General features: G+C 39.0%; 1 protein-coding gene across 1 annotated transcript in view; it reads right to left on the bottom strand.

Moving 5' to 3' along the window:
- Positions 1–8,675: 8,675 nt before the first annotated feature.
- Positions 8,676–14,829, bottom strand: part of cenpx (centromere protein X) — a 7,311-nt gene continuing 1,157 nt past the window's right edge. The window contains exons 4-5 of the mRNA XM_061884769.1: positions 11,838–11,926; positions 8,676–8,812 (exon numbers count right to left, since the gene is read on the bottom strand). Coding sequence (XP_061740753.1) covers positions 8,798–8,812; positions 11,838–11,926 — 104 coding nt within the window. The 3' untranslated portion in view covers positions 8,676–8,797. The remainder of the gene's footprint in view (positions 8,813–11,837; positions 11,927–14,829) is intronic.

The following is a 14,829-nucleotide window of genomic DNA, read 5'->3' as shown; positions in this document are numbered from 1 at the left end:
TTATATAGCCCCAAATCACAAATGTCTCAAAGGACTGCACAAATCATTACGACTACAACAAAAGGGCAAGGAAAACTCACACCCAGTGGGCAGGGAGAATTCACATCCAGTGGGACGCCAGTGACAATGCTGACTATGAGAAACCTTGGAGAGGACCTCAGATGTGGGCAACCCCCCCCCCTCTAGGGGACCGAAAGCAATAGATGTCGAGCGGGTCTAACATGATGCTGTGAAAGTTCAATCCATAGTGGCTCCAACACAGCCGCGAGAGTTCAGTTCAAAGCGGATCCAAGACAGCAGCGAGAGTCCCGTCCACAGGAAACCATCTCAAGCGGAGGCGGATCAGCAGCGTAGAGATGTCCCCAATCGATACAGGCGAGCGGTCCATCCTGGGTCCCGACGAGCGGTCCATCCTGGGTCTCGACTCTGGACAGCCAGTACTTCATCCATGGTCATCGGACCGGACCCCCTCCACAAGGGAGGGGGGGACATAGGAGAAAGAAAAGAAGCGGCAGATCAACTGGTCTAAAGTACCGTTCTAAAGGGGAAAACCAGTGTGAATCAATCCATAGCCTTGTTGTTTGAGGTCACCAAATGTGGATGAGGAAATTTAGAGTGAAGGACTAGAAAAATAAATAAATAAATAAATAAAGTAAAAAAAAAAAAAGGAGATTGCATTGGGAGCGATTCAGATGTTTTTAGAGACATTTACTAGGATAATTCTGGGAAATCCCTTATCTTTCTATTGTGTTGCTAGTGTTTTAGTGAGTTAAATAGTACCTGATATTCGGAGGGGTGTGTCCACATGTGTGTTGACGCCAGTCTCTGAGAGAAGTCACGAAGCTGCAGCAGGACGGAAGCTCCGCTGATCTCCGGTAAGAGGCGACTTTTTACCACAATTTTCTCACCGAAACCTGCCGGTTGACAAGTGGTCGGGATCCATGTTCGCTTGACCGCTCTGATCCATAGTAAAGCTTCACCTCCGGGAATTTTAAACAAGGAAACACCGTGTGTTTGTGTGGCTAAAGGCTAAAGCTTCCCACCTCCATCTTTCTACTTTGACTTCTCCATTATTAATTGAACGAATTGCAAAAGATTCAGCAACACAGATGTCCAAAATACTGTGTAATTGCGCCATGAAAAGAGACTACTTTTAGCCACAAGTGGTGCTGGGCTAATATGTCCCCTCCAACTAATAACGTCACAAACGCGTGTCATCATTCCGCGACATTTTCAACAGGAAACTCCGCGGGAAATTTAAAATTGTAATTTAGTAAACTAAACCGGCCGTATTGGCATGTGTTGCAATGTTAATATTTCATCATTGATATATAAACTATCAGACTGCGTGGTCGGTAGGAGTGGGTTTCAGTAGACCTTTAACATTATAATTGATCATGGACAAACTCTCGCTTTTTTACTTTCATAACTCGTAATAACTGTCTGTTGTTAACATGTAATCAAGCGCGCTGATCTCACAGTTTAGGTCGAGCATGTACCGAAAGGTTAGAAAACAAAACTTTAGCATACGTTAGTTAACTTGTAGGGCTAGTAATCTCTGTGGTTTACCTTGCATATGACTCGAGAGAGCCGACTCTCCCATTGCGAAAAGCTGGATTTCCTTTTTGTATCATTTGCAGCAGGCTACACGTGGTGCGTGACGGACCGATGCACCACTGTCCTCTTGGGGGCGACACAGAACCATATATACATGACAACAACCTAATGTAAGGACTCGTGCAAAGCCAACAGATCAAGCGTGTAGCTTTCATTTTTAAGGAAACTTATTTTATTTATTTCCATTTTATAATTAGCCTATTGAGTCAGACTGCTGAGAAATATGATGAACATTTACAAGCATTTAGGTTAAAGTTAAAGTACCAATGATTTTCATACACATACACTAGGTGTGGTGAAATAGGTCCTCTGCATTTGACCCATCCTCTTGTTCACCGTCTGGGAGGTGAGGGGAACAGTGGGCAGCAGCGGTGGCCGCGCCCAGGAATAATTTTTGGTGATTTAACCCCCAATTCCAACCCTTGATGCTGAGTGCCAAGCAGGGAGGTAATGGGTCCCATTTTTATAGTCTTTGGTATGACTCGGCCGGGGTTTGATCTCACGACCTACCGAGCTCAGGGCGGACATTTACAAGCACTTCAACCAAAATTCAAGCATTTTTGAAACCTTGAAAACACAACATTAAAATCCAAGCATTTTCAAGGTTTTTAAGTACCCGTACGAACTCTGAAACTTTTGCATTGTTCCAAATATCCCTCCGTGTGCAAACCATGTCTCGGCCTTTGAAGGCTTCATTTTTTCATTCCTTCAGCAGCACTTCTGATGTGTTTATTTCCACAAAATAACAGTATAACTTCGGGTTGCTTGACCAACCACTGAGCATTTTCGCTACATAAACTCCGGTTGGCGGCACCTTCAATCCGAGGATTTTATAAGCGAAGGGGTCCTTGTTTCGCAGCAAGTATTCAAGACCAAAAAAAGATGACACGGAGGTACTTTATTACAGCGAAAGAGAATGCACTACCGGGACACAAGCCAATAAAGGGTCGCCTCATTGCTAACACTAGCGGTGACTGCGTGAAGTCACTGCTCGTTTATCACTACGAAACTTCCGGAGTGTGCTAATAATGTTACAAATATTCCCAGACACAAAGGTTGACAGTGATTTTCCTTTTTTGGTTTGGGAGCCCATGAACAAGCGTTTGTGTGTGTTCATTGTTGTTATTTAAACTTGCTGTAATGTTGTTGGGTCGTTTGGATAAAAAAGGGATGGTTGAGCATATATAAATATAGATACATATTTACAGTATATAGGTATGCATATATACAGTACACATATATACATACAACATATGCAGTGGATATATATATATATATATATAGTATATGAATATGTATTAAATCCATATATATATTATTTAGAGAGTATATATATATACAGCATATATGTATATATGTACAGTAGATATGTATATATACAAAGTATATATATATAGCATATATACATATGTATATGTATTGTATACATATTATATATACATTATATATTTAAATACACAGTATATATACCATATATATACATATACAGTATATATATATATATATATATATATATATATATATATATGTATATATATATATATATATATATATACATACAGTATACCGTATTTCCTTGAATTGCCGCCGGGGTGCTAATTAATTTAAAAACCTCTTCTCACTCCTGCGCTTACCAAAGGCATGCGGTAAAAGTAAGCATGCGCTAATTATTTTAAAACCTCTTCTCACTCTGGCACTTACCAAAGGTATGCAGTAAAAATTTGAGTGTGATGTAAGCTGAATAGCTCTTAATCTTCTTCCTTTTATACGATTTCAAATTACCGGTATTGAAATCAGCCTCGTTCATTTTGAAAATGACGACAGGGGAAGTGTCACTCGTGACGTCACGAGTTTGACCAGGCGGTAATACTAAGCATGCGCTAATTATTTTGGGAAGCGAGTTCGACCCGGCAGTAATTCAAGGCAGGCGCATACTATATGCCCTGCGGCAATTCAAGGAAATACGGTATATACAGTATATATGAACATATATTTAAAACCATATATGCAGTATTTTTTTCATATATTCATACATATATACAGTAAAAAATACATGTATACAGTGTATATATATATATATATATATATATATATATATGTATATATATATATATATAAAATCATGCCCTTTGGAAAGACGCTTTGCTTGTTGGAGGCCAACTTTGCTCCAATTGTACATACATGTGCTTGTCAGTACTCTTAAATTGTGTACAAAATCTTACAGTGGGTATTGTGTTCAGCACAGGTGCAAGAAATTTCTCGTAAATTTTTATTTGTAATGCAATGAGTACAAATATAATAGCACTGGGCAGCCTGGTGCATGCTTCGACAAAACAGAGTAGAAAGGGGGTCTTGATGCACGTATTTTGGTATTTTCCAAACAGAATTTGATGTATTTGTCCAGTGGTTCTTCAGCTTTTTCTTTTTTTTTTTTTACCAAGTACCAGCTTAGAAAACACTTGGCTTTCCAAGTACCACCATGAGCCACAATAGAATACGGTAGCGTATCGTAAGCATAGAATACTTCATTAAAAACAAGGCAGAGGTTTTATTTAACAAACACATGTAATAGCATTACACACATTTTTAACAGTAACAATGTGTTGGAATATTTGATTAAGTTATTTGGCTCACCACTAGATGGACCTTGATCACAGTTTGAGAATCAATGTATTAGTCATCGTGCAATGATGACCAGGCAGATCAGTCTTGAGTACCGGAAACCGCCTCTCATTTTAGAACTTGTCCAAAGTGTCTGGGCGGAGACTCCTTGCCTTTCATGTTGCCATCCAGAATAAAAAAAGTTTAAATCATTATTTTACCTTCCGTTGCCCCTCCCCATTCTTGTCCCAACTGCTTTCGCATGTTTAATACCGCTGCCTCTACATGTCATTTTTTCCAAGAAGACGCGTAAGAGGGAGAAAAGTTGCACTACATAACGTCACCAGGTTGCAGTTCTACAGCAAACTTTTTCCACTGAGGGCCTTTTAGTGAAAAATCAGAGGATGCAGGGGCCATTTTTTCATTCAACATTATGTCCGTGTTTTGTAACCATAGGGCAGGGCCCATTGTTTGGCGCAAGCACCCATTAGAGGCCTGCAAAAAAACATCTGTTTTTCAGTTTTAGTCTGCATTGGCACAGCAGTATGTAGTTGTAATAAACTTTTTCACCACTTGTGGCAGTAATGACAATCTCAAACAAACAGAAGAAGCCTGGAACTTAAGTCATAAAAGTTTCTTATAAGCACAAAAATTATGACTTAAGTGGCAAACATGTATTTTCATTTGCACTTAAATTTTGTTGACTGTTTATTTACAAAACATATTATCATTTACTGTATTAAGTTAGAATTACTACATCTTAGCAAAGCGTAATTCCATCCATCCATCCATTTCCTACCGCTTGTCCCTTCCGGTGTTGCGGGGGGTTGCTGCATTCGGGCGGTAGGCAGGGTACTCCCTGGACAAGTTGCCACCTCATCACAGGGCCAACAGATAGTTATTGCATGATAATATATTTTTCATCAGTTTTTGTATAAAAACTGATGAAAAATATTCGAGTCCGAAACAGTTAAGAACCCTTGCGTTATGTAATTTCCAACCTATGTAGTATGTTACAAAGTTACCTTATACTTAAAGACAATAAACAACATTCATATCAGCTTTGTAAAATCAATCAATCAATCAATCAATGTTTATTTATATAGCCCTAAATCACAAATGTCTCAAAGGACTGTGAGACATATTCATAAATTTGGTCATTTGTGTATTTTTCATTACACATATTTCAGCTTTATTTTTATAATTTGTTTTAAACAGCAAAATATTGACTATTTCCATGATTTTTGGACTTCTTTAATTGTCCGGGTGGCACCTCATGGCTGTTGGCTTGACCCCAAGATGCGAAGTGCAGTTAGGAAGGTCATTTATGAAGGACCAGGCAGAAGAAAATGATACAGGTCGTGCAAACGGCAACGTGAGACATGAACATAAGACAATGAACCAGCGTCCAGAGGCAAGCGATGCTGGTCAATAAACCCTCCTGATGGGTAATCAGGGACAGGTGAGGGAAAATAGTGCTCCAAAGCAGGGTTAAAGTCACTGCAGGACAAACCAAAACAGGAAGTGGAACAAAAGAGCGCTAGACAGAAATAAACACAAAACCAAAGAAAAAAACAACACAAAAAAACGGTGACATCTGTGTGACAGGTTTTGGGTTTGGTGTGAAAAATTCAAGAAACTTGGTCAGACATCAACCTTTCGTTGGCGTTCCATGTTAACCCTTTTGGAATCTCCCAAATGTGGTAAATGTTACAAGTCCCGAAAAGGGTTACAGTCATAAAAGTAAGTCATGTATTGATTTATTTTTACTTTCAACTCCTAAATATTTGATGCAAACTAATTGCAGCCTAGAGGCAGAGTGGCCGTCCAGAAACTTGAGTTCTTGGTTCGAGTCCAGTTGTATTTTAGGGCAGCACGGTGGAAGAGGGGTTAGAGCGTCTGCTTCACAATACGGAGGTCCAGTAGTCCTGGGTTCAATCCCGGGCTCGGATCTTTCTGTGTGGAGTTTGCCTGTCCTCCCCGTGACTGCGTGAGTTCCCTCCGGGTACTCCGGCTTCCTCCCACCTCCAAAGACACACACCTGGGGATAGGTTGATTGGCAACACTAAAATTGGCCCTAGTGTGTGAATGTGAGTGTGAATGTTGTCTGTCTATCTGTGTTGGCCCTGCGATGAGATAGCGACTTTTCCAGGGTGTACGCCACCTTCCGCCCGATTGTAGCTGAGATAGGCACCAGTGTCCCCCGCAACCCCAAAGGAAATAAGTGGTAGAAAATGGATGGATGGATAATTGCAATAATAAGGGTCAATAATTCATAACATTGATTTTGATTTTAAGTTTTTAATAAAATTCAGCACTAAAGATCTTGGGGACTTAAAGGCCTACTGAAACCCACTACTACCGACCACGCAGTCTGATAGTTTATATATCAATGATGAAATATTAACATTGCAACACATGCAAATACGGCCTTTTTAGTTTACTAAATTACAATTTTAAATTTCCCGGGAGTTTCTTCTTGAAAACGTTGCGTAATGATGATGTGTACGCGTGACGTCACGGGCTGTTAGGAAATATGAGCGCTGCACACACACACAGCTAAATGTCGTCTGCTTTTACGGCATAATTACACAGTATTTTGGAGATTTGTGTTGCTGAATCTTTTGCAATTTGTTCAATTAATATTGGAGAAGTCAAAGTAGAAAGTTGGAGTTGGGAAGCTTTAGCCTTTATCCTCACAAACACACGCTGATTCCTTGTTTAAAATTCCCGGAGGTGAAACTTTAGTATGGATCATGGCGGTCAAGCGAACAGGGCAGCAGGTTTCGTTAAGAAAATTGTGGTAAAAAGTCGCTTCTTACCGGAGATCAGCCGAGCTTGCCCCGTCCATAAAGCTGCCGTCGACTTCCCTGAGACATTGGTGTTAAGACACCCGTGGTCACACACCTCTGACTTTCAGGTACTACTTAATCTCACTAAAACACTAGCAACACAATAGAAAGATTAGGGATTTCCCAGAATTATCCTAGTAAATGTGTCTAAAAATATCTGAATCCGTCAAAATGCAATCAAGTTTTTTTTCATTTTTTTTTTCTAGTTTGTCGCTATCAATATCCTCAAACACAAATCTTTCATCCTTGCTCAAATTAATGGGGAAATTGTCGTTTTCTTGGACCGAATAGCACTTTTTGTTGGAGCCTCCTATTAAAAACAATGTGAATATGTGAGGAGCCATCAACATGTGATGTCATCGTCTGCGACTTCCGGTAAAGACAGGGCTTTTAGTGACCGAAAGTTGCGAACTTTATTGTGGATGTTCTCTACTAAATCCTTTCAGCAAAAATATGGCAATATCGCGAAATGATCAAATATGACACATAGAATAGACCTGCTATCCCCATTTGAATAAGAAAATCTCATTTCAGTAGGCCTTTAAAAAAGTGTTAACTTTTTTTTTCCCTTTCAACTTTTAAATCTCCAAATAAACTTCATATCTATTTGTTGACGTTATATCCTCCTGATTACGAACGAGTCAGTATGAGGTAACAAAGCCGTAAAAGTTGTAGTTCTTCAGCACAATAAGCAGGTTGCCTGCATGATAAGTGGTCATTCGTTGCTGTGGACGCCACCGCATATTAATAAGCCACCCAATGAAGTGACCGACAATAGTCCCCCTCATTAAACCAAACACTCCTGCAAGGCCTGCTGTGGCCAGAGCGGAGAAATCCACAAAACAAGGTGTGGAATTCCAGGTGGTGCGTCTTTGAGCACCCACCAGGGGCCCGCGCTAGAAACCTTTAGCACCAAGTTGCTTCCAGATGTGTTTGTCGATGCAGCAGTGAGTCACGTCACACAAATAAATAGTGTGAGGTGTTGTGCAGCTATGCTGACTCATAACGGAGACATATGGGTCAAGGTACACACCACTTTTGGAAAACCATTAGAAGCACGCGGGTTAGAGACGCTCCTCTTCCACAGTGATGAAAGGAGGAGCAGCACCTCTTCTGCACGCCTCTTTTGTTTATTTACTTTCAGAATTACACCCTGCTCCTCTTGGACCATCTTCCAAAGGGTTTTCTTACGTTTCCTTTCTATCTACGCGTGTGGTCTCTCGGCCTTGTTTGGCTAACACATGCACACGCATTGGTGCACGCACACTCCCATTCTACGTTCCTCCTGTGCCAAAACTCCCCTTTGGCCTTCCCTCCACCTCTAACTAAACATCGCAGGACAGCAAAAGGGAACTTCAAAGTGGCCGGAGGGGGTACTTCTTTTCTTTTTTTCCCCCTCCTGGCACTTGTCATCATCTAAGAGACTGCCTGCTCCCCTTATTACTCTAATTGCTTCCAACTGCTCCAGGAGGCTTTGATGAAGCATGCTGCAAGCACCTGTTGTTGCACAGAGGAGCACAGGTGGGTCTTATTGGCGCAGGAATGGGGGCTGTTTTTCCACTTCGAAAGGGGTGGGGGGGTGAAAAAAATCACACACTCACCTAATATGGGGGAAGGCGTGTAATGCAGTGATTACAGTCAGGGAGAATTACAAACAAGACAACAGAAAAGGGGATGACCGGAGTCACTTGTGAAGCGCTCTGGCACCATCTTGTGGCAGCAGTGTGCTAGAAGTCCAACAGCTGCAAAGACAAATATAAAGACATTGGATTTGTTAGTATATTTATCACAAAAATAAGTGACAATCACAAAAGTGCAGTTGACAGTGGTAACAACTACTAAATATAACTGCTGTACATGAATAAATACGTTTAAAGGCCTACTGAAACCCACTACTACCGACCACGCAGTCTGATAGTTTATATATCAATGATGAAATATTAACGTGGCAACACATGCCAATACGGCCTTTTTAGTTTACTAAATTGCAGTTTTAAATTTACCACGAAGTGTCGTGTTGAAAACGTCGCGGTATGATGATGCGTATGATGAGGCGTACGTTTGACGTCACCGGTTGTAGCGGAAATTATTTTCCAGCCCGATCCAAGCTAGAAGTAGTCTGCTTTAATCGCATAATTACACAGTATTCTGGACATCTGTGTTGCTGAATCTTTTGCAATTTGTTCAATTAATAATGGTGAAGTCAAAGTAGAAAAATGGAGGTGGGAAGCTTTTAGCCTTTAGCCACAAAAACGCAGCCGGTGTTTCCTTGTTTAAAATTCCCAAAGATGAAGCTTTACTAAGGATCAGAGCGGTCAAGCGAACATGGATCCCGACCACATGTCAACCGGCAGTTTTCGGTGAGAAAATTGTGGTAATAAGTCGCCTCTTACCGGAGACATCAGCGGAGCTTCCGTCCTGCTCCAGCTGCCTTGACTTCCCTCAGAGACACTGGCGTCAACACACCCGTGGCCACACCCCTCCGACTTACAGGTACTATTTAATCTCACTAAAACACTAGCAACACGATAGCAGATAAGGGATTTTTCCGAATTATCCTAGTAAATGTGTTTAAAAACATCTGAATTGCTTCCACTGCAATCGCCTTTTTTTTAAAAAACTTTTTTATTTCTTTCTTTTTTCTAGTCCTTCACTCTAAATTTCCTCATCCACCAATCTTTTATCCTTGCTCAAATTAATGGGGAAATTGTCGCTTTCTCGGTCCGAATAGCTCTAGCTGCTGCTGGCTATGATTGTAAACAATGTGAGGATGTAAGAAGCCCTACAACCCATGACGTCACACGCACATCGTCTGCTACTTCCGGTAAAGGCAAAGCTTTTTTATTAGCGACCAAAAGTTGCGATCTTTATTGTCGATGTTCTCTACTAAATCCTTTCAGCAAAAATATGGCAATATCACGTAATTATCAAGTGTGACACATAGAATGGACCTGCTATCCCCGTTTAAATAAGAAAATCTCACTTCAGTAGGCCTTTAAGATACATTTACCAGGGATGCAACGGTATTATAAATACTGCTTTGTTGCGGTTTCAAGCTCCTCGTAATAACGCTATGAGGTGTGACAGTGACAAACAACAACTTCGTATGGGTAGTTTTTTCTGGTGCTTTTGTGTTGGCTGGTCAGGACATAAACTACATCTCCCATATTCATCTGCACAGCGCATCCGGCTTGGTGGGGATGTGGAACGCCATATAGGAGAGAAAAGGAGACACCGCGTGGGCAAAAGTGTGTTCGTAGTCCATAAAAATAGTTTTTTAATGGACATTTCCGAAACATTTCATCAAAATCCATCCAAGAACTTTTTAAGTTATTTTGTTTACAGACAAACCCTGGCAAATACTACAGAGGACACTGCTTCTCAGACAGTATAAGTTGAACATGATTGCTTTACACTTCTTGCACTGGATGTTTACATTCTCACTTTAAAATATACTCAACTGTAAGGTTTTTGTTATGTTTGCTTATAAGAGGTGATGTTTTCACACAACTCTTAGCACTTAAAAATACATGTTTGTAGTAATGCATTATTATAATTAGAACATGTAATCATTAGGTTTGTGCCACATCATTTTACATTGTATGACATTTTTAAGTTTTTTTTTAATGACAATTCCACAATATCATACACACCTAATATTTACACTTAGGAGATACCATCCATCCATCCATCCATCCATTTTCTACCGCTTATTCCCTTTTGGGGTCGCGGGGGGCGCTGGCGCCTATCTCAGCTACAATCGGGCGGAAGGCGGGGTACACCCTGGACAAGTTGCCATCTCATCGCAGGGCCAACACAAATAGACAGACAACATTCACACTCACATTCACACACTATGGCCAATTTAGTGTTGCCAATCAACCTATCCCCAGGTGCATGTCTTTGGAGATACCAAAAATTAAATTATAAACAAGAAATAAACCTTAAAATTGGAAAAAAGCTTCATAAAATAGATATTATAATTTTACACTTTTAAATAGTCAATTTTTTATAACTGCGTCTGCCTGAACTATACTGTACATTCTTTAAGTGGGAAGTAGCGCCATCTGGTGGACGACTTAAAAAAAATTTTTAAAGTCCAAATTGAAATCTCAAAGTAGGTATATTATGATTTTTATTTTTATTTATTTTTTACATTTAAGACACCTTATGGTCTATGTAACATGTAATGATGATGCTTTGGTCCACATTTTGCATACATTTTGTCTTACAGACCATCTTCAAGCCGCTTTTGTTTCATTTTGCAGGCGGTCTTATTATTGTGCCGGGCCCCCTTCGACTGGGTCTACACCCCGTCAGCCGTGTTGTAGTTTTAGCACTTCCACATGGAGTCTACTGACAGATATAAGGTGTAACTATACGCTACTTTTTACTCGAAATTGCGACAGCGGAGGATTATAGCATGCATGTGCATGTACGAGCCGGTCTGCACAACAAGAGGAAAGTGAAAAATAAAGACTGACTACAACTGAATGAAAATGGCAGACATGTGTCAAGCTCTTTGGGTAAACCTCGACCATATATGCCGATATCTGCTGTCCCAACAAAATATTTCACTAAAGTCTTACATTTGGAAGAAAGCAAGATTGTTTTACAAATATCTTCGCCTTGCCTCCATGGTTTCACATTTTGGGGACCTATAGGTATGCCAAGCACACAGAAATAGGGACCAACAGGCTAGAAAAGTTGTTTTTGCATAATAGGACCCTTTAACACAAAGGATGTTATTAGTGCATAGCTACATACCAGCTGAGGTAGGATCTTTTCAAAGTGTTCGATGCCCACTTGGTCACAGTCTTCACTTCCAGCTTGTTTCATCGATCGCACAGCCGCTTCTGCCACAATCAGATGGTACACTTATCAACTAATTCATAATAACATTTATACCAGGGGTGTCCATACTTTTTCCACTGAAGGACGTATGCGGGGCCATTTGGATCATTTTCATTTTCAGAACCAATACATTTATTTTGAAAGTTTTCCTGACAAACTCAGGTGTTTTTAGACACTTCACACCAGAAAGCTAAGACAGCTCTGACGAGGGCTAAAGTGGCAGCCGAAACTGTCAGCAGATTGGAAAACCTCTCTTACACACTCACAAAAAATGTCTGAATACAATATTTTTTAATATATATATATATATATATATATATATATATATATATTTACAGTATATATATTTTTTTCTTTTAAGTCTCCCCTCAAATTTGGTCTCGGGGATTGGGAAAGGTCTCAGTCATAAAAAATTCCAAAATAATCTTTTTACGTTTAAATTTCAGGTTTATTTGTTGATATCACAAATTATTTATTTTAAGCTTCATGCCCTTTTTGTAAAAACCCAGTTTTATATGGCAAACACACAAACTATGCAATATTTTCCCCCAAAAAATCTTCAAAGTGGAATATTCGATGTGAAGTAATTGGAGCATTATATAGGTCTATAATTCCTAACATTGATTTTACATTTTTTGAGTAATAACAGTTTTTTTAAAAAATCACTAAAATATTGGATAACCCAAACAGTCTTACTCATATATTTTTTCTTACTTTAAATGCTTAGGTCCCTAGATCAACTTCAGATCTATCCAAGGACTATAAGTGTTTGTTTTTTCATGGGTTTTTTTGTTTAATGAACTTTCTGTCAAATAAAAATTAAGTTTTAGGTTGCAAACACAAAATATGCAATATTTCCCTGAAATTTTTTTTCAAAGTGGAATATTTGATGTGAAGTAATTAGTCTATTATTCCTAAAATTTATTTAATTTAATTTACATTTTTTGAGCAATCAGTTCTTCTTTTAAATCACTAAAATATTGGAGATCCAAAACAGTCCTACTCATAATTTGTTTTTAAATAAATCATTATTTTTATTTTACTTTAAACGCTTAGGTCCCCAGATCAACTTCAGATCTATCCAACGAGTATAAGTCTTTATTATTTTTTCATGTTTTTTTTTGTTGTTTAATGAAGTTTTTGTCATAGAAAACTTTGGTTTTATATGGTCGACACACAAAATATGCTATATTTTCCTCTAAAAATCTTAAAAGTGGAATATTCGATGTGAAGTAATTGGAGCCTTAAATAAGTCTATAAGTCCTAATTACTAAAATATTGGAGATCCAACACACTCTTAGTCATAATTGTTTTTTTAAATAATTTTTAATTTTTTTTTACTTAAACGCGTAGGTCCCTCGATCAACTTCAGATCTATCAAACGATTAAAAGTTTTTATCATTTTTTTTCATGTTTTTTTGTTGTTGTTTAATGAACGTTTTGTCGAACAAAACTTTGGTTTTGGATGGCAAACACACAAAATATGCAATATTTTCCCCCAAAAATATTTCAAAGTGGAATATTTGATTTAAAGTAATTGGAGCTTATAAAAGGCCAACTATTCGTAACAACGTTGATTTTGATTCATTTATTATTTTTTGACAGACAGCTTTTAACAAACAAAAAAATACAGCCTTCATGGCGGCTTTGTGTTATTAAAGTCAACATTGTAACTTGTTGAGTTGAATTTGTTCTTTTTACAGTTCACCTGTTTTTCTTTGATTCCAGGTTCAAATGTTGTTGTTTCTTTTAATAGTATTTGTAGAATTCAGTGGCGGGACGTGCGTCTCCCACCCAGACCTTCAGTGATTACCTCTTAAAATACATAATTGATGTCACCACATGACCATTGCTGAAGAAATACTATACAGAAACACATACACGCCATACTGGGCATTGGATCACAGTGTACACAACGGGTTATTTTCTGCCGCATTTAAAAATCAATTAAAACGCATCAACAAATAAAACATATCTTACATGGTACTGTCAAAATTAAAATTGCAAAAAACATTAAAAGTGAAAAACATGTATATTTGAACCCACAATTAGTAGGATATATTCGACGCCGTTCCCCATTTCATCGCCAGAACAGCTGAGCTAGCTTACAAGGTTGCCCGACATCGTCTCACAAGATGAAGTTTTTCTTTAAATATCCTTGAAAATGGCCTTGCAAATTTATATCTGCCACCTAATTAACGTTTTCTTCTCCTTCCCTGCTATCCCGGTCTGGCTACGGCGCAACACTTCCCGCTCCCTGCTAAATTAAAACTTGTGAATGGATACTCACTTTGGAATGACAAGTAAGTATTCATTCACAGGCTACTTACATAGGCTACTGTCAACCACTTATGATCTGATTGGCTATCGCAACTGTCTCTCGACTCTGTGTTCTCAAATGTATCCGCTAACAGTCCCGATAAGTATCCAATCACAGGACACGTAAACGTCACATTTAACGTGAGGCCATCTAGAAGGCCTTAATGACAACAACTCGTAGTCCGATAGATCGCTTACAGTGCACAGACACCCGTATTGTTGATTCTGAAGATCTCGCGCAGATTTCATACAACATGGCAACAAAAGCTAGTTGAATTCCGATTGGATACGAACTAAAACTAAAACAACAACAGCACTGGAAGGAGCATAATATGGCATGAAGAGAATATGAATACTTGTAGATATTTAGGGAAAGTAAATAAAAAAAATAATTGTATCTTTAATTATGATCATGATTTCTGGTTATGTAAGGCCAGCAGAGAAGGCCTTGCTGGCCCTGACGGCACACCACTGGTAGAATTTGACACGGGCCACAGTTTGGACACCCCTGATAAAAACACTAGTGCCGGTGGCAATAAAAAGTTAAAGTACCAATGATTGTCACACACACACTAGGTGTGGCGAA

The sequence above is a fragment of the Nerophis ophidion genome, linkage group LG23 (genome assembly GCF_033978795.1).
Source record: "Nerophis ophidion isolate RoL-2023_Sa linkage group LG23, RoL_Noph_v1.0, whole genome shotgun sequence".
Taxonomy (NCBI): domain Eukaryota; kingdom Metazoa; phylum Chordata; class Actinopteri; order Syngnathiformes; family Syngnathidae; genus Nerophis; species Nerophis ophidion.
This window is presented reverse-complemented; position numbering and strand designations above follow the sequence as displayed.